The 20,263-nt window shown below is 44.3% G+C and overlaps 1 protein-coding gene across 2 annotated transcripts; it reads left to right on the top strand.

The window, feature by feature from the left end:
• Positions 1-1,443: 1,443 nt before the first annotated feature.
• On the top strand, positions 1,444-18,756 carry dcun1d3 (defective in cullin neddylation 1 domain containing 3). 2 transcript variants are annotated; one of them, XM_072679234.1, is made up of 4 exons: positions 1,444-1,790; positions 9,022-9,093; positions 11,891-12,442; positions 17,477-18,756. In XM_072679234.1, exons 3-4 carry the CDS (start codon positions 12,006-12,008, stop codon positions 18,027-18,029), a joined length of 990 nt encoding a protein of 329 aa, XP_072535335.1. In that variant the 5' UTR covers positions 1,444-1,790; positions 9,022-9,093; positions 11,891-12,005; the 3' UTR covers positions 18,030-18,756. The 2 variants fall into 2 exon arrangements, with proteins under 2 accessions (XP_072535335.1, XP_072535336.1); XM_072679235.1 differs by lacking the exon at positions 9,022-9,093.
• The last annotated feature ends 1,507 nt before the right edge of the window (positions 18,757-20,263 follow it).

Consider the following 20,263-nt stretch of genomic DNA (forward strand, 5'->3'; position numbering starts at 1 on the left):
CTTGGGTAGATCCGGTCCAGTCCCTTTTCGAGGGAGGTCCAGTCCAAGTTGCAGGACTCTCCACTTTAGTACCCTTATAGAAATTACCATTAAAACTAAATAATAACAACGACAGACAACAACACCAATAATAATAATAATAATAATAATAATAATAATAATAATAATAATAAAAGTTGCTACCTTTTGTTTTACTGTGTTTTCTTGGGTAGATCCGGTCCAGGTCCTGTCCCTGTTTGAGGGAGATCCAGGTGAGGAGGTCTTTGCTGTGTGGATTATTACAGTCTTTTCAGCTCCGGTCCAGTCCCAGTCTGAGGATGATCCAGTCCGGGTTGCAGGACTCTCCACTTTAGTACCTTTATAGAAATGACCATTAAAACAAAAATAATAACAACAACAGCAATAATAATAATAACAATAACAATAATAATAATTACAACAGAAATAATAATAATAATAATAATAATAATAATAACAATAATAATAATTACAACAGCAATAATAATAATAATAATAATAACAATAACAATAATAATAATTACAACAGCAATAATAATAATAATAATAATAATTATTATTATTATTATTATTACTATTATTATTATTGGTGTTGTTGTTTTATTATTATTATTATTATTATTATTATTATTATTATTATTATTATCATCATCAATAACATAGCTATTTCAATAAATACTTAAAATAAATAAAACAGTAACTGTAACTTCCTGTCCTGTATGTTTATTTATTTAATTTATGTATTGTAATGTATTTTTATGTATGTATTGTAATGTATTGTATTTATTTATGTCCGGTCCAGTCCCAGTCTGAGGATGATCCAGTCCGGGTTGCAGGACTCTCCACTTTAATACCTTTATAGAAATGACCATTAAAACTAAATAATAACAACAACAGCAATAATAATAATAATAAAAATAACAATAATAATAATAATAATAATAACAACAACAATAATAATAATAATAACAATAACAATAATAATAAAAGTTGCTACCTTTTGTTTTACGGTGTTTTCTTGAGTAGATCCGGTCCAGGTCCTGTCCCTGTTTGAGGGAGATCCAGGTGAGTCTGGGTTGCAGGACTCTCTAGTGCCCTTTTAGAAATTATCAATAAAGCAAAAACATAATAATATTACTACTACTATTCATCATAATAATAATAATAATAATAAAGATAGTTCAATAAATACATAAAATGAATAAAACAGTAACTATAAATTAACTTCATTTATTTAATTTATGTTTAATTAATTATTATTTTATTTAATGTATTTATTTAATAAGTGTAATAAGTGTGCAGTCTTTGCTGTGTGGATTGATCCAGTCCCAGTGTGAGGATGGTCCAGTCCGGTTCTGAGGATGGTCCAGTCCGGTTCTGAGGATGGTCCAGTCCGGTTCTGAGGATGGTCCAGTCCGGGTTGCAGGACTCTCCGCTCTGCCTACAGGACGTGACGGAGGGAAAATTCCCATAATGTTCAGTCATTGAGTAAAGAGCAGCAGAAGAGGAACACAAAGAGAAAAGCCCTGTCCCGAACAGCACCTGCTCCCCCAGCCCTGCGCCTGCAGCCGGACCCCCGGACCCCCGGACCCCCGGAGCCCCCTCGCTGCGCGCCGCCGGCTGTGCTGCTCGCGGTGTCCGGAGCTTCAGAAGCGGCTGTGCTCAGGAAGCAGCTAGCGCTCCGAGCTGGGCTGTGGATGTGGAAGTGTCGGACCATCGCGGCGATGCGCAGCTGCTGTAAAACCGCCCCAAACTCGCCGCTTTCTGCCCGGGTGAGTCTCTACAGCGCCGCGCTGAGAACCGCGGACCCCCGCGGACCCCCGCGGACCCCCGCAGACCTCGAGGCTGTCGACTTGAGCTCGACTGGAGGCGAGGAAATGGGATAAGGAGGCTCTTAGCACGGCAGCTAATTAGCTTGTTGCTAAAGCTAACGGAGAAGTGCAGGGAAAGTGCGCTGAGTTGGGTCCGCGGCGGTAGCAGTGCGTTAGCCTGTTAGCTCAGGAGGCTAAGTAAGCCTCTGAGCGGAGTCAGAGCCGCGGGTTAAAAGTGTAGATTAGTGAATAAACCGCCTGGACGGAGGGAAAGTCCTTAATAAACCGCCGGGACGGAGAGAACAGCCCTTAATAAACCGCCGGGACGGAGGGGAAGCCCTGGGTTAGCTCGCTCCGTGGCCCGGAGCCTCTAAATGCGCTGCTGGGGCTGCTGAGTTAGCCCAGCGCTGGAGCCCCGGTGCTGTAGTCCTGCTGAATAAACACACAGGGGATTTATCCATTTTCATATTTTTACTGGTTTTGGGTTTATAAATTGTTCTTTATGTTGAATCAGAACTTCATAAATGGACCAAAATCTAAACAATTTAATCTGTTTACATTGACTTGTATTGAAAGTCCCTTCTCCTGTAGAGCTGCTGCTGCTGCTGCTGTTTGTGTTGTTGTTGTTGTTGTTTGTGAGATAAGAGATAAATAAGACTTTATAATCATTCACATCACATGTGGGACAAAATTGGGATCTCAAGGTCTCAGTTACACCCAAAGAGCAATTACTGAATACTTAAAATAATAAGATATTAAAAAGAGACATGAATAGGAAAAGTGAGAAATTAAATAGATACAAGGTTTTATATTCTAATATTTATAATTATAATGTAAGGTATGCCAGTAAATAATATCTCCTAAACAATTGTTTCTTATAATTCGTAATCTGTCCTTTTATAAGAGCTCTCTTATTTGTGTTATAATGGTCTGTTAGGGCTGGACGATGTGGTAGAAATACCATATCACGATATTTAAAGACATTTCTCACAATACATGTAATTACAGACTATATCAGTAGTAACAGATTCTTTTAAAAATCCCCTTTTTTTACTGTCCTGCACCGAAGTGGTGGAGCGAGCTTCCCCTGGGTGTCCAACGCTCGCTGTCCTCGAACCCAGACTGAAGACCCTCCTCTTCTGAGAGTGTGTGGAGGACCGTGTCTCCAGACTGCCTTCTGTATTTAGTCGAGTCTAAGATTAGAGGATCTTCTGGGGTCTAGTCTGAATAAACTAGCTGAGGGTGTTTTCTGAGTGACGGTGACGCTCTAATATTCAGATACTCTCCCGTAGAGCTGGGCAATATGGCAGTATTTTAGCGTATCGTGATTAATTTAGTTAAATTAATCAATTGCATGTTTTATTACCAACTGTGTAATTAGATGAAGAGCAGCAGATGTTGATTAAAATAAAAATCAGTATCTGAATAGTAGTTTTTAGGAATTGGTCACTACTGATGTATGTAGTCTGTGATTCCTTGTATAGTGATGAATATAGTATATTGTGAAAAATGTCTTTAAATGTCAAGTATTTTTACCATATCGCCCAGCCCTACTCTCCTATACTAAATACAGTGATTTCTACTCAACATCTGCTGAACTTCGGATAAGTAGCCCAGTCTAATTACACTGTTAGTAATGAAACCTGCAGGCCAGTGTTTATTAAGCACTAATAATATGATAAAATATACGATAAAAATAAAACGGTCATATTGCCCAGCACCACTGCCTAGTAATGTTTTGTAAGGTGTGTAGGACCTAGTTAATGACCATAATAATAATAATAATAATAATAATAATAATAGCAGTAGCCATGTAGTACAGTGGTACCAGGATTCTGAGTTGAGGGGGGTGCGTTTTCTTTGGCTTCTCCTCATCTGAGACTGGACGTTTGACCCAGTCTAATGCTGCATCTGATCAGCTCATTACCATATGAAGAGACTACTCTCACAGTCCGAGCTCTGAGAGACATGGCTGAGCTTCACATTTTCAGCAGTGCTGATCTTCATGTTTGGAGCTCAGGAGTCTTTCTGCTGTTTGTAAGTGTTAATAACGCATTAATAAATGGACATGGAGGATCTAAGATGAAGAAAGATCAAACTAAACTGGAGGAAATGAGAAGCTCAGAAGATCTTTCTAAGTTCATCCATGTAACTCCTCAGTAGAGATGAACGTGGGTCACTGTTTGGGAAGAGGCCGATCTCTCTTGCCCTTTTCATTTGTGTTATAACTGATTATTAATGTGTTGTAAGGTGTTTATAATACACAAATATTAAGCCTGCATGTAAAAGTGTCCACATAGAGGAATCCTAAACTGGAGAACAGTGTGGAGAAGAAGCCACCCAAGCTTATAAGTGTACTTTTGGAGGTCAGTAAGCTGTTTTTCAGGAACACATTAGTGAGAATCAAGCCAGTGCTCAGACTAGGCAAGCTGCAGGTTGTGTATCTGGGTTAGGCTGATAACTGAAGGCCCTGCTCTGAAGGTTTGAGGTTAAAGTGTGTCTTCTCCTCGGGTCGCTCTCATGGACACCCATGACTAACTAGAGATTAAACAGGGTGGTTGGGAAGTTTCGCCGGACAGCTAATGCTGAGCTGGGTGCCGGGCTGCCCACTTCAGCACTGAGGAGTCTGTAGATGACACTGCTGGAACCTAGAGGTAAGCGGTGGATGGAGTTAGGTAGGGGTGGGAGATATGGTAGACATTCAGTATCACGATAATTATAGACGTTTTCACAATACAGAATATTTGCAGTGTTGATGACGTAATCCACCAGTAGCAGCAGATTGTAAACACTGCTATCTGACTTCAGTGATTTTATTCAGCTCCATCCAAGTAAACAAGACTAATCGGTTGGGATGTGCGGAAATATCGATATATCAAAGTATTGTGATATGTTTGGTAGCACTGTATCGATTCTCAAAAACACAGTATTGATTTTTAATGAATAGTTTATATGCTAAATTGGTGGCAGACAGTGGTTCAGTCTGTGTTGTGTGTTGAGACTCTCCTGTACAGTGATTTTACTGGACGCTCTCCTGTACAGTGATTTTACTGGACGCTCTCCTGTACAGTGATTTTACTGGACGCTCTCCTGTACAGTGATTTTACAGGACGCTCTCCTGTACAGTGATTTTACAGGACGCTCTTCTGTACAGTGATTTTACTGGACGCTCTCCTGTACAGTGATTTTACAGGACGCTCTTCTGTACAGTGATTTTACTGGACGCTCTCCTGTACAGTGATTTTACTGGACGCTCTCCTGTACAGTGATGAGTGTGCTGCACGTCATCCAGTAAAATCAGGCTGATTGCACTGATTGTAATGAAACGTGCAGTTGGTCAGTGTCCTGTAAACACTGGCGATGTCCTTGATGAGCTTAGAAAAGCTTGTTTTGTATCACAATAACATTTTCTCATGATATGAGATGAGTTTGTCTGCAGATGCTACTGTTCTGATTGGATATAAGGTGAACTCAGATTTTGTGTATATGACTCGGTGTGTTTATGCTAGGAGTTTTCCTTGTTTGATCAAGAAAAAAAGCTACATACTCCCTATTGTACGGCATCGCAGTATATCACCATAATCAGAATCGTATCTACTGGGTCGTGAAGCGAATTCTACAACAGTTAGTCCCGGCCATGCGAGCTGATTGGCTGAGAAGTGCTCTGACCGTGCTGTTTCACTATAACGACGCATCCTTTTTACAAGCGCTGTATCACTCCGCTAAACAATTAAATGCCCTGAGCTATAGAAAATAAGACCAAGTTAACATTTAATACAATAATAAACAATAACAAGCAAATGTAGAAGCAGAATTGGAGTTTAATTGGAGTTTAATTGGAGTTTAATTGGAGTTTAATTGGAGTTTAATTGGAGTTTAATTGGCTGCTGTGTGTAAGGAGCTGGAGAAGGAGCTGCAGGCTGTTCAGGGAGTGGGTGGAGTTTGTTAGTGTGACGTAGCAGCAAGCTGCTTATGAAGGTATACTATAATATAGCGGAAGGAGATGCTAACATTAAACATGTGCCTTAATTTGGACCACCAATTACACATCCCGCACACACTCCCCCCTCCTGTTGCAGCAGTGCCCCCGACTCCGACGCTCCTTTTTCGAACTGCCGATGGCTAGCAGCATCGCTAGCCGGGATTCGAACCAGCGATCCTCTGATCATACTGACGGAGCTTTAGTCCGCTTGACCACTCGAGGCCTCAGTTTATTGATTTCTTCTCTCCTGGGATCAAATAAGTATTTCTGAATCTGAAATATGCCGCTGTTACGTCATGATGACCCCCCTCTTCACATCTCCAGGAGCTTCCCGATACACACAGCCCTACTAATGACTAAACACACTCTGTATAAGAGAGCCTGCAGTTGGTCAGTTGGCGGTCTTTGAGAGCTGACGAGTTCCACACCATGCTCCAAAAGCCCAGAGTGCATCACAATAACGATAACACTGATCACATTACTGTAAATACGGTCATTGCCCACCTCTACACTTACGATTACAGCTGGCATGTGGGTGTAGAGAGTGTTGAATGGGATAATGGACGGATAAAAGAAAGAACGTGATCGGATCCCAGCACACACACACTGCCATAGTAAATAGAGATGCACCAATCTGATATTAGGATCAGATATCGGTCCAGATATTAACAAAATTAGCTGGATCAGGTATCTGATAATTAGGCCGATCCATTGAACCGATCCTTTGGTTGGTGTGAGACTAAATGCACTCAATGTACATTACATGTAGCGATGTGTGGTTGCTGCTTGTACGTTTGACCAGGTTCAGCTGCTAGATTCAGTTTTGAATTACGCTAAATATTAAAACATCCGATTGATTAGTGTTTGTGTGTTTGACAAAGTCAAATCCTGATGCCTCAAGTCTCTCCCACATGGTGAGGTATATGGTTTATTAATTCAACAATGGTATCGGTATCAGGTATCGACCGTTATGCTGAGTTTATGTATCGGTATCAGAACTGAAAAAGCCGGATCGGTGCATCCCTAGTAGTCCCTAATGCCTTTAGATGCATTATTCATAAGCTTAATTAAAAGCAGCTGATTTTAGAAGGGCTTAGATTTTTCAGATAAAATAATATGATTAAAATAATATGAGGATATATATAAAATAATATGAGAATCAGGTGATCAGGTAAGGTGGTAATAACAGTGTTGGAGAGGGTAACGTGGCGCTGAGCCACATCTAGTTAGTATTGGATATGTGAGCGTTTGGCCTCTGTTTTAGAGACGGCTCTGTAATTCATTAAAATCAGCTGCCTTTTATAGCACTAATTGCTGTGCTGTGTGTGTGTGTGTGTGTGTGTGTGTGTGTGTGTGTGTGTGTGTGTGTGTGTGTGTGTGTGTGTGGTGGTCTGCCTGGACATGCCCGATGCCTTCAGTGGAAGGTGTTGGTCAGTTCCTGGTCTGTAACGGGGACTGAGTATCAGAGCAGGTTTACTGAAGCGGATGGAGGAGGTGAGGATAGTTTACGTGAGGAATCCACCAGCATTACTCACCAGAACCAGAATTTAACCGGATTCATCAGCAGCTATGTGGACTCACACAGGGAGTTTGGTTCTGGCTGGTTGTGTCAGTTTTAGTCCCCTGTAAGAATCAGAGAGTAAAGCTGCCTGTCTGGCCAGTAAGTGTTGATTTCCTCAGTAAAACATGAATATTAGAATAAATCATTAATAAAAATAATAATTAATGTAGTCAGTAAGTATTAATATATATATTCCTACTGAAGGCTTTGTTTGTTTTTGTTTTTATAATTTTATCCATTTTTTCCTCTCTGTTTTCTCCCCATTTTGGACCGCCAGTTACCCAGCCCGTGCGTACCCGGTTCAGTGAATTCTCTTTATTTTCAGGATCAGATTCTATAATCAGACTTTCTGGACTGACTGATTTAGTTCAGTTGAGACTTTTCTTAAAATCACTGTTTTATAGCTTTTAATATCTGATAATCCAGTCTGACTCTCCTCCCTGACCAATCAGCTCCCAGCTCCTCTAAAACACTGCAGTCTGATCACTTCCTGTGTGTGTGTGTGTGTGTGTGTGTGTGTGTGTGTGTGTGTGTGTGTGTGTGTGTGTGTAGTGGTACACACTGGACTGATATCCGTGGTTGTTGGTCTACTGGTGTGTAATAACTGGTTTATAGTGTGTGAATGTGCTGTGTGTGTGTGTGTGGGATTGGGGTTTCTATAGCATGTGTGTATTAGCATAAGCGGTAGTCTCCTCGACTCGGTTCTGAACGGGTTCTTCAGTGCTGGTTTAAGAACAGAGAAAGGCGAGTGCTGGTTCTGCGGTTCTCCCGCTGGTAAAACAGAGCATTTCAGTGGGAGTCAGATATTATGGTCTGTTTTCCACTGTAAAATAGCTCCACACTGCAGTAGCTCAACTCCTCTACTTATCTTCTGAGAACATCAGCGCTGCTGCTGCAGCCGGCTGGGCTATAATGTCCGTCAATAATGAGATAGAATGAGTAATATTACCCAGCTGCAGTTTCTCCAGTGAGTTCAGATTTTTGTTGTATGATCATTAACTTTCCTTTAAAGCAGCTTTAAGAGAATCTGTTGCTCCTGGGCTCCCCCTACAGTTGGGGGCTGTAGTTCACTTTTACTCCACTGCAGTAAATGCATATTGTGCCATGAGCGCCTCCTCGTGCTCAGATAGACACGTGTTTTGAGAGATCCAGCATCTGAAGGTGGAGCAGCATGTGGGCGGAGGTGGTAGAGTAATACTACAGGATTCTACACTAATATGACTCTATGGGTTCTGCAGTGTTACACAGCAGCAGTTCTGGAGAGAGGTTCTCCTCCTGCAGCTCCACCACCAAACCTCCATAGTGCAGTAGCAGCAGCAGCGCTCCGGCCCGGAGTGGGAATGACGGAGACGCCGTTCTCCCCCTGTTACAGTCAGTGGAGCATCAGCATGATCCTGAAGCTGCTGGTTTAAGGTGGAGCTGATACAGAGTGAAGCTTTAAGAGAAACAGCAGGAGAGTGGAGTCGAAACTGTGTGTGTGTGTGTGTGTGTGTGTGTGTGTGTGTGTGTGTGTGTGTGATGGAAAGTTTACCTGATGGTGCTGCAGTTGATCTGAGAGTCTCTAGAGGGAATGCTGTGTGTGTGTGTGTGTGTGTGTGTGTGTGTGTGTGTACACACACCGTATCACATTCTGTCGTTTCACTTTCCAGGCTAGCGGATGTTAAGGTCATGACGATGGATCTCTCTCAGATGACCCCGCTGTCCGCCACTCAAACGCTCGGGTGAGTGCCTTCCCACCGCAAAGGTTTCCATAGCGACCATGGCATTCCAGAATGGTCCCATTGTTTACGTTGGCGTTTCCATGGTGATGTGTACATTCTGAGTTTTAACACTGTTGAGTAGGAGAGCACCCCCCCCCCTCTCTACTCTTCTGGTGTTCTCTGAGGTCACTGTCTGACTGACTGTCTGACTGTCTGACTGTCTGTCTGACTGTCTGTCTGACTGTCTGTCTGACTGTCTGTCTGACTGTCTGTCTGACTGTGGCAGTAATGTGCTGGGGCTGCAGTCACCAGTCCTCTCCATTTAAAACCCTTACATTAAAGTGGGAACACTGGTATCGTCCCATAGCAGCCCTTTATCTGCAGCCTGTTAATCCTTTATAATGGACTATTTTTACACCTCTGAACTGCAAGGATCCACACTTCAGTAGTAAGTTCTGACTAATTCATAGTGGGTGCTGAATAATTCATAGTAGATGCTCAGTAATCCGTAGTGGGTGCTGAATGATGTGTAGTGGATGGGAAAGTTATAATGGGTGCTGAATAATTCATGGTGGATACTGAATAATTCAGTATTTACTAAATCATTTAGTTATAATAGTATCCACTAATTCAGAATAACCCACACTGGATAATTAATAATCAATAACGGATAATGTGCTGGATAATCAGTAGTGGGTGCTGAATAATCCATAGTGGATAATAAAGTCATAATAAGTGCTGAATAATTCAGAGTATGTACTTAATCATTTATAGTAAATACTGAAGGTGTAATAGTATCCACTAATTCAGAATAACCCACACTGGATAATTAATAATCAATAGCAGATGCTCAAATCGTAGTAGGTACTGAATAATTCTCAGTAGATAATAAAGTCATAATAGGAGCTGAATAATCCATAGTGGATACTGAATAATACTGAACCGTTTGTAGTGGATCCTAAAGTTATAATACATTTACGTAATAGTGTCCACTGATTCAGAATAATTCATAGTGGATGCTGAACTCGGACTGTTTTGATGCTACAGTGGAAATCAGTCGTCTAGGCTGTGGAAAGCCCCCCTGATTCTGAACTACAGGGGGGTTTCTCCACAAAGAATGCTACCCCAACACCAGGATCTTCACATCCGGATCACTGAAGGTTTCTCCTAGGAACAGTGACCTCGGACCCCCTACAGGGGTTTGGTTTCGGCTCCTGTCACCCTTTGACTGCGTGCTGCACCGGTCAGTCCAGTGAGTAAGCCTCTTGTTATGCTGTGTAACGACACAGTGAGGTGAGCTGAGCGGAGTGTAGCTGGGTGTTCGCTGCATGAGGAGATCAGGCCTATAAAACGCAGCCCCTGGGCGTGTGGGTGGAGGCAGAGCAGGGAGTGACGCTCTTGTGCAATACACTAACCAGCAGTCGGGGTTTGATTCATGATTCCTTCACACTGTGGGAGGACCGGCGCACACACCCCGTGACTCAGAGGATCGGGCTGAGGTAAACGCTGATGTCACGCTTTGTGATTGAGTGATAATCTGATCTGACTGATCTGATAAGTCTCTTGAAAAGGAGCAAAATCCCTGTTCAGTCATTCTGATTCCTAGTCCCCTCACTATCTAGAACCCATCAGTGCTGGGAGGGTGAAGGCTAGCGTGGAGAAGCTCCACTACATCACTGAGGCTCGGCACACTTGGAGGACATCGCTAACTGCTAATTCTGTTACCTCCTTCCTGTGTTTACTTGTCATGCTCAGTTTGGATTGGCTACTGACAGGACCTATTCAGATTGAGAACCCAGTCTAAGCCAATTGCAGGTCCTGGCTGTGTGACTGGCCCACCCAGAAACTGACATATGGCTGTGGCATCACCGGTCATCGAACCTGTGACTTCCTGATGTCTGAGCCAACGCTTAGACAGTTGCGCCACTTCGGAGCCCAGGCTTCATGACGTTTGCTGACCTAAGCTCTGGAAACTAAAATCGTAAAGGGTGTAAGTGTGATTAAGGGTTATCGGACAGGGCTTGTCTGATCAGTGTTCAGAGTCTGAGTCAGTACGCTGGAGAATGTAAGGAATCTGTGCCTCCTGACTCACTCTGATGTTATTACAGTACTGTATGTTATACCCACGGCCTTCATCATCATCATCATCATGCACTGATTCAGATTCAGGACATAATGACTGATTCTGATTTGTGTTTTCTTTTACTCTGATTCAGTCTGATTCGGTTTCTGCCTTTTTGATTCTTTGCCCCAGTTGATTCAGATTTTTTTCTGATCTGATTTTTTAACAATTCTTTTTAGTTTTTTGATTGTGATTCATCACAGTTTAGAGACCGGCTCTGATTCAGTCCCTCATACTGATTCATAGTTTTTCAGTATGTTGGGATTTAGTGACTTGTTTCATTGATTCTAATTGTATTCTAATAATCTTTCTGGTCCTGATTGATTCAGACTTGGTGACTCATTTTGTGGTTCTGATTCTTTCTTGCTGATTCAGCAACAATTCATTCAGATTCTCCCAGGTTCTGATTCTTCCTGACTCTGATTTTCTTAGATTCTGATTCTGGGCTTGATTTGATTCTAATTTTATGATTCATTCTGATTCTTTTATTCATGTTGACTCATTTTGTTACACTGACTCATTAGGGCATGATGACTGATTCAGTCTCTCTGATTCTCATTCATTAGGAAATGAGTGATTCTGATTCTCTTGGGCTCTGATTCTTTTGAACATGGTGGCTTATTTTGTTACTCTGATTTGATTCAGATTCTTTATGGCACTGTGACTGATTCTGTCTGTCTGATTCTGATTCGTTAGGGCATGTTGACTGCTGTCCGGTGGCTGGAGGAGCAGAGGCGTCTAGCCTGAGGAGAAGAGCCAGGAGGGAGAACGAGAGCGTAAGAGGAAAAGAGAGAGGGGACGAGAGAGCACCATGGGCCAGTGCGTGACTAAATGTAAAAACCCCACATCCTCTCTGGGCAGCAAAAGTGGTGAAAAGGAGTCTGGGAAGTCGCATGGTAAAAAGGGAGGGGGTGGAGGAGGAGGCGGGACCGGAGGCCACAAAGAAGAGTCCAAATTCCCTGCCGACGTCAACGGCACCAAGTCACCAGAGGTTACTGTAGAAACCTCTATAGCTCCGCCTCTGTCGCCAGGGGATGTGCGGAGGGAGGAGCCTGAGCAGGATGGGGAAGGTCTGTCTCTGGCTCGGATAGAGGAGATGTTCATGAGGTATAAAGACGAGCATGAGGACTCCATCTTGGAAGAGGGAATGGAGCGGTTCTGTAACGACCTGCACGTCGACCCGGCCGAGTTTAAAGTCCTGGTGCTGGCGTGGAAGTTTCAGGCTGCGACCATGTGCAAGTTTACAAGGTGAGGAATAGAAATAGTTGTAAATTTAGTTATTTCACTTTACACAAGTGCACAAAATACAGATTGTAATTATTAAAAATTGAAAGGGCTTTTATTTTCTGGTAATATAAATTATTCGCTCATTCTGACAGACTGTAATACACTACAGGAAGCGTAGGGGGCGCTCTATAATGATCATATGATCCACACGCTCATTCTGACAGACTGTAATACACTACAGGAAGCGTAGGGGGCGCTCTATAATGATCATATGATCCACACGCTCATTCTGACAGACTGTAATACACTACAGGAAGCGTAGGGGGCGCTCTATAATGATCATATGATCCACACGCTCATTCTGACAGACTGTAATACACTACAGGAAGCGTAGGGGGCGCTCTATAATGCTCTATAATGCTCATATGATCCACACGCTCATTCTGACAGACTGTAATACACTACAGGAAGCGTAGGGGGCGCTCTATAATGCTCTATAATGATCATATGATCCACACGCTCATTCTGACAGACTGTAATACACTACAGGAAGCGTAGGGGGCACTCTATAATGCTCTATAATGATCATATGATCCACACGCTCATTCTGACAGACTGTAATACACTACAGGAAGCGTAGGGGGCGCTCTATAATGCTCTATAATGTTCATATGATCCACACGCTCATTCTGACAGACTGTAATACACTACAGGAAGCGTAGGGGGCGCTCTATAATGCTCTATAATGTTCATATGATCCACACGCTCATTCTGACAGACTGTAATACACTACAGGAAGCGTAGGGGGCGCTCTATAATGCTCTATAATGATCATATGATCCACACGCTCATTCTGACAGACTGTAATACACTACCGGAAGCGTAGGGGGCGCTCTATAATGCTCTATAATGATCATATGATCCACACGCTCATTCTGACAGACTGTAATACACTACCGGAAGAGTAGGGGGCGCTCTATAATGCTCTATAATGATCATATGATCCACACGCTCATTCTGACAGACTGTAATACACTACCGGAAGCGTAGGGGGCGCTCTATAATGCTCTATAATGATCATATGATCCACACGCTCATTCTGACAGACTGTAATACACTATAGGAAGCGTAGGGGGCGCTCTATAATGCTCTATAATGATCATATGATCCACACGCTCGTTCTGACAGACTGTAATACACTACAGGAAGCGTAGGGGGCGCTCTATAATGCTCTATAATGATCATATGATCCACACGCTCATTCTGACAGACTGTAATACACTACAGGAAGCGTAGGGGGCACTCTATAATGCTCTATAATGTTCATATGATCCACACGCTCATTCTGACAGACTGTAATACACTACAGGAAGCGTAGGGGGCGCTCTATAATGCTCTATAATGATCATATGATCCACACGCTCGTTCTGACAGACTGTAATACACTACAGGAAGCGTAGGGGGCGCTCTATAATGCTCTATAATGATCATATGATCCACACGCTCATTCTGACAGACTGTAATACACTACAGGAAGCGTAGGGGGCGCTCTATAATGCTCTATAATGATCATATGATCCACACGCTCGTTCGGACAGACTGTAATACACTACAGGAAGCGTAGGGGGCGCTCTATAATGCTCTATAATGATCATATGATCCACACGCTCATTCTGACAGACTGTAATACACTATAGGAAGCGTAGGGGGCGCTCTATAATGCTCTATAATGATCATATGATCCACACGCTCGTTCTGACAGACTGTAATACACTACAGGAAGCGTAGGGGGCGCTCTATAATGCTCTATAATGATCATATGATCCACACGCTCATTCTGACAGACTGTAATACGCTACAGGAAGCGTAGGGGGCGCTCTATAATGCTCTATAATGATCATATGATCCACACGCTCATTCTGACAGACTGTAATACACTACAGGAAGCGTAGGGGGCACTCTATAATGCTCTATAATGTTCATATGATCCACACGCTCATTCTGACAGACTGTAATACACTACAGGAAGCGTAGGGGGCGCTCTATAATGCTCTATAATGATCATATGATCCACACGCTCGTTCTGACAGACTGTAATACACTACAGGAAGCGTAGGGGGCGCTCTATAATGCTCTATAATGATCATATGATCCACACGCTCATTCTGACAGACTGTAATACACTACAGGAAGCGTAGGGGGCGCTCTATAATGCTCTATAATGATCATATGATCCACACGCTCGTTCGGACAGACTGTAATACACTACAGGAAGCGTAGGGGGCGCTCTATAATGCTCTATAATGATCATATGATCCACACGCTCATTCTGACAGACTGTAATACACTATAGGAAGCGTAGGGGGCGCTCTATAATGCTCTATAATGATCATATGATCCACACGCTCGTTCTGACAGACTGTAATACACTACAGGAAGCGTAGGGGGCGCTCTATAATGCTCTATAATGATCATATGATCCACACGCTCGTTCGGACAGACTGTAATACACTACAGGAAGCGTAGGGGGCGCTCTATAATGCTCTATAATGATCATATGATCCACACGCTCATTCTGACAGACTGTAATACACTACAGGAAGCGTAGGGGGCGCTCTATAATGCTCTATAATGATCATATGATCCACACGCTCATTCTGACAGACTGTAATACACTACAGGAAGCGTAGGGGGCGCTCTATAATGCTCTATAATGCTCTATAGTACTCACGCTCGTTCTGACAGGCTATAATACGGCCCAGTTGTTTCCTCTGGAGGACAGTAGCTGTGGGGAAGTGTGAGGGCAGTAAAATGTGATTATTTAGCTGAGACTCAGCACTCATTAATATTTTATGGTCCAGAGTGTCTGAAAGTTGCAGATTGGCAAAGCTCCCCGTTTAAAGTGAGCTGCTGGAGGTGGGTGGCAGATTTGGATGGCTTTAGCACTCCGGGGGGGAGGCAAGTGCTCCATTATGCTAATAGCTCTGAACAGAAACCAGCATCAGCATTGTTTCAAGCGCTTCATTATTAGCCTAATTCAACTCTCAGTGAGGTCCCAGCAGACCTCTAGATCATCACATTGGTCAGCGGGCTGACTTTCCGTGCCTTGTGCAGAAATCCTAGATATTCCTTTAAGAGATCACGTCATTTGTTCCCTTAAATCTGCATCTCTACCTGTTCGGCAGCCGTTTTATTCCAGGAATTTCACCAAACAGAGCCGAGTTATCTGAATCTGCAGAACAGCGATGTGAAAGACTAGTGGAGAGCCGGCCGAGACAGGAGAGCTGTGATTGGTCAGTCGAGGTTATTTCAGCATAATGATTCTGAATGCTCTCAGAGTTCAGATATTAGTACTGTGATTAAATCTGAATAATAACTTCTTTACTTTATAATTATTATAATAATCATTTCTCTGCATTATTTGAGCAGCTGTTTTTGAGCAGTTGTAATTTCTGCAAATAAATAAATAAATGCTCTAAATAATATTTGAATTTTTATTTGGAATATAGGGAAATGTTGTCCATGGGTTATGAAATACAGCGCTAATGTTCATTTCCCTGAAACACACTGCCTATAAATAGTAAAACCAGAGAAACTGATCATGCAAGGGGTTCCTTCCTTTTTTCCGGGGCTATGTACGTGCTAGCGGTTTGTAGCTAGACCCAGTAGAGAATTGAGCAGTAGTGTATAATAGTGTTGACCACGACTCGCAGGCCCTGACCAGCCATATACAGCTCAGCGGTTACAGCACCGGGCTGTTGATGACGACAGGGTTGTGGGTTCGATACCCAGGCTCGGAAAGCTGCCACTGGTGGGCCCTTGATCAAAGCCCCTAACCTTCTCTGCTCCCTGTTCAGTGTCTGTGTGTGCGTGTCTGTCTCTCTGTTTGTGTGTGTGCGTGTCTGTCTGTCTGTGTGTCTGTCTCTCTGTTTGTGTGTGTGCGTGTCTGTCTGTCTGTGTGTCTGTGTCTCTCTGTTTGTGTGTGTGCGTGTCTGTCTGTCTGTGTGTCTGTCTCTCTCTCTGTGTCTGTCTGTCTGTGTCTCTCTGTGTGTGTCTGTGTGTCTGTCTCTCTCTCTGTGTCTGTCTGTCTGTCTGTGTCTCTCTGTGTGTGTCTGTCTGTGTGTCTGTCTCTCTCTCTGTGTCTGTCTGTCTGTCTCTGTGTGTCTCTGTGTCTGTCTGTGTGTGCGTGTCTGTCTCTCTGTTTGTGTCTGTGTCTGTCTGTCTATTTGTGTGTGTGCGCGCGAGTGTGTGTGTGCGCGAGTGTGTGTGTGCGCGAGTGTGTGTGTGCGCGAGTGTGTGTGTGTGCGAGTGTGTGTGTCTCTGTACCACACGGCTGGGTTAAAGGCGGAGGCCACATTCCTTCTGTGTTCCAAATTCCATCCTCCACAATAGTAATTATGGTTCTGACCCGGCCCACCAGATCCATGTTCTCAACAGTGAGATCAGTCTCACCCCTTTTTTTTATTTTTTAATTAATTTAATTGCTTTAATTTGATTATAATTCATCTGCTTATTAAAAGAGATTCACTCTCGTTAAACACAAACAAGGGAAGAGTAAAGCTCCACAGCACAGCCATCAGTCAATCAGCATCAGAACCAATCAGAATTTTCACTTCAGCTGTGGGCGGGACAAAAGACAGTCAAACGTCAGAACCAATCAGAATCTATTTTAGCTGGGGGCGGGACAAAAGACAGTCAAACGTCAGAACCAGTTGGTGAGCTAAATATTCACAGTCTGATCAGTCCGGCGCCGCTGATGGATGAAGTGAGGTTGGAAAAGGTGGAGAAACAGTGACTAAGAAACGCAAGTAGAAAACAAAAGAAGGTGAAGCTGCTGTGAGGTGCTATGCTGCTGATTGGCTGAGAGCTGTGCACCCTGCACATACCCCAACACTCTGATTGGGTGGATTGTGTCTGAAACAGGGTGATGTGATTCATTAGCATACAGATACACACGACCGTACGAGCTTCACTTTACAGAGCTGCACTGGAGTGTGTTTGGTAGAGCGAGCATCACTGATCTGTCTGTCTGTCTGTCTGTCTGTCTCTGTGTAGGAGGGAGTTCGTGGAGGGCTGCCGGGCAATCCAGGCCGACAGTCTGCAGGGGATCTGTCTGCGGTTCTCGGCGCTGCTGGAGGAGTCGCGAGGCGAGGAGAGCTTCAAGGACCTTTACCGCTTCACCTTCCAGTTCGGGCTGGATGCGGACGAGGGCCAGCGCTCGCTGCAGCGCTCCATCGCCATCGCGCTGTGGCGCCTGGTCTTCACGCTGGACACGCCCCCCGTCCTGGAGCGCTGGCTCCACTTCCTGTCGGAGAACCCGTGCGGCGTGCGCGGGATCTCGCGCGACACCTGGAACATGTTTCTGAACTTCACGCAGAGCATTGGGCCGGACCTCGGCAACTACAGCGAGGACGAGGCCTGGCCGAGCCTCTTCGACTCCTTCGTGGAGTGGGAGACAGAGAGGAGGCGCAGGGAGAGGGAGGAGCAGGAGGAGAGGAGGAGAATCTGGGAGGAACAGCAGCAGCAGGAGGAGGAGGAGGAGGAGGAGGAGGAACGGGGCGCGGAGACGGACGCCATCACGGACTGCAGCCCAGACGGGAAGGCGTGACGAGAGACGGGCGGAGGACTGGGGGCGAGACTGAAGCGTTGCTAGTGTTACCCAAGACCCTTACTGCCCGCTCTGATCTGATGATGATGGTGGTGATGATGATGGTGATGATGATGATTTCTATTTTTAGGCTCTCCTCGTCGGGGTGGGCTTCCCCAGGTCCCCTGAACTGTTAATTTTATTGCTGAAAGGGCTCCAAAAACTCAAATTGTGTTTTTAAGCACTTCTATTTAAGTTATTGTTTTATTTTGTAATTTTTCTTTTTGGTATTTTTAAAAGGTCTGCCCCTCTATCACACCTCCACAGCGAGTTTCCTCCATGAACAGACACCAAACGCCCCCCAAAAACAGCAACAGTGCAGCTTCTCCACCTCCATGCTTATAGTAACCCACAGCAGCAGAGCGCTGGAGCTGACGTCAGGCTGAGGGAGGGAGGGAGAGCGCGGGGTCGGGGCTTTCAGCTTTTAAACGGTTAACTGTAGCAGCTGATTTTATTTACACTCGCTGGTAATTACTGGTCATAAACCAAAACCCACCCCCCTCAAATACACACACACTTTCCCCGCTCCCCTCCCCATGATGCAGGTTGATCTGGTCAGGTGTGTCTGCTGTGATTTATTTTTGCGGTTTCCAGTTTTTCATTTCAGATTCCTTTTGTCTGGTTTTATATAAAATGCTACAATTTATAACGAATAAAAAGTGTGAAATTGGGCAGTGGACCACGCTAACCACCTCCCTTCAGTCCTTTATTTCTGTTCTCCACCTTCATCCACCTTTTATCCCACCCCTCCCACTTTCAGGAGGGAGGTGGTTCCACCCTTGTGTGAGATCGTCTGGTCCGGTCATCTGGGATCGGCTGGTTTGTGGTCGCGTCCCATTCAGAGTGAGGGAGCTCCTGCTGGAGACACCGGTCATAGAGTAGCTGCCATACAGCTGCCTATGCTGACCCAGGCTATTGAGGGCAGAGCTGACTGACTAGAGTGCTGGGGGGCACCATGTCCACAGAAGACGACGACCCGCGCCTGAAGGGGCTTGAAGGTGCAAGTGCCCGAACGTCTGCTCTCACCATTCTGTGGAGGAGAAACCAACACCAGAACATCCTCACCCAGAGAAATGGCTCGGTTATGGAGCTCCAGTGTCTGGAGCTTCACTGGAGCTCCATAACCAAGACCATTTGTCTGGGTTAGGATGTTCGGGTGTTTAGCACACTCTTCAGCCACAGACGCAGGCCCGGTCCTCTTCCTTGGAAGAAGGTGGTGGAGATGAGTCCATATGGAGCTCCACAGCACCACTGTTTAATGGTTAATAAGGTGGAAACTTAACACTTTAATTCTAATTAGTCCAAATTAGCATTATTAGTGACACCTAGTGGACAAACACAGCACTCCTCCACACACACACACACTACTTTCACACCTGGCTTGTTTACTAAAGTCCACTCCAGAGTTCTGGGCTCTCTGGATCATCTGGGTTTGAACTCAAGCGGGTCTGTCCCTGAGTGATGTCTTTAGGAATTCCTAGAAAGTAGGAATTTGAAAGGAGTGTGAAGTGTGATCTGGAATGAAAGGAGGAATCTAACCTCGGAAGCTGATCTCATGTTTGAGCAGGAACCACTTACCAAAGTAATTTCTCAAAAGTATTTGGACGCCTGCTCATTCACTGCTTCTTCTGAAATCAAGAGTATTAAAGAGCTGATCCTGCTTCTGTTGGAGTAACTGTCTCTACTGTCCAGAGAAGAAGACATTCAGTGACAATGTTGGATGATGATGATCACCACCCCTCCTCATCATCCCAGACGTACTGGATGGAGCTCCACCACCACCACCATCACTCCAGAGAACACAGTTCCTCCACTGCTCCACAGCTCCTCAATGCTGGGCGGCTTTATCCCCCTTGATCCCATTGCATATTGATTATCTATTATTTATTGTTTACAAACTACCTGCCTATACACCTAACAAATCTGCACACTAGGCCTCTAGCGTTCAAACGACTCAAGAACGTGGCCGCGTCCCAAATCACTCCCTACTGCACTACACATGCCACACTATTCACTGTTCAGTGCGCACTTAATTAAAACCAGTGTATTAAAACGACGGTTTTGGACGCGGCCCTTATTATAACTCGACTGTGCAGGTTACCAAAGCTTAGCCTCGCTCCTATTCCAACCGCCTCCCTATGTAGCTAGTACACTAGGTAGGTCATGAAACAGCGGCCGACCAACGCATAATTTAA

Source organism: Salminus brasiliensis, chromosome 5, assembly GCF_030463535.1.
Source record: "Salminus brasiliensis chromosome 5, fSalBra1.hap2, whole genome shotgun sequence".
NCBI classification, from domain to species: Eukaryota; Metazoa; Chordata; class Actinopteri; order Characiformes; family Bryconidae; genus Salminus; species Salminus brasiliensis.

What these genes read in the sequence shown, in the direction of transcription:
- dcun1d3 (XM_072679234.1), top strand. Translation starts at nt 12,006, where the DNA reads ATGGGCCAGTGCGTGACTAAATGTAAAAACCCCACATCCTCTCTGGGC. An exon ending in ACCATGTGCAAGTTTACAAG is followed by an intron (nt 12,443 to 17,476) that starts GTGAGGAATAGA and finishes GTCTCTGTGTAG; the next exon opens with GAGGGAGTTCGTGGAGGGCT.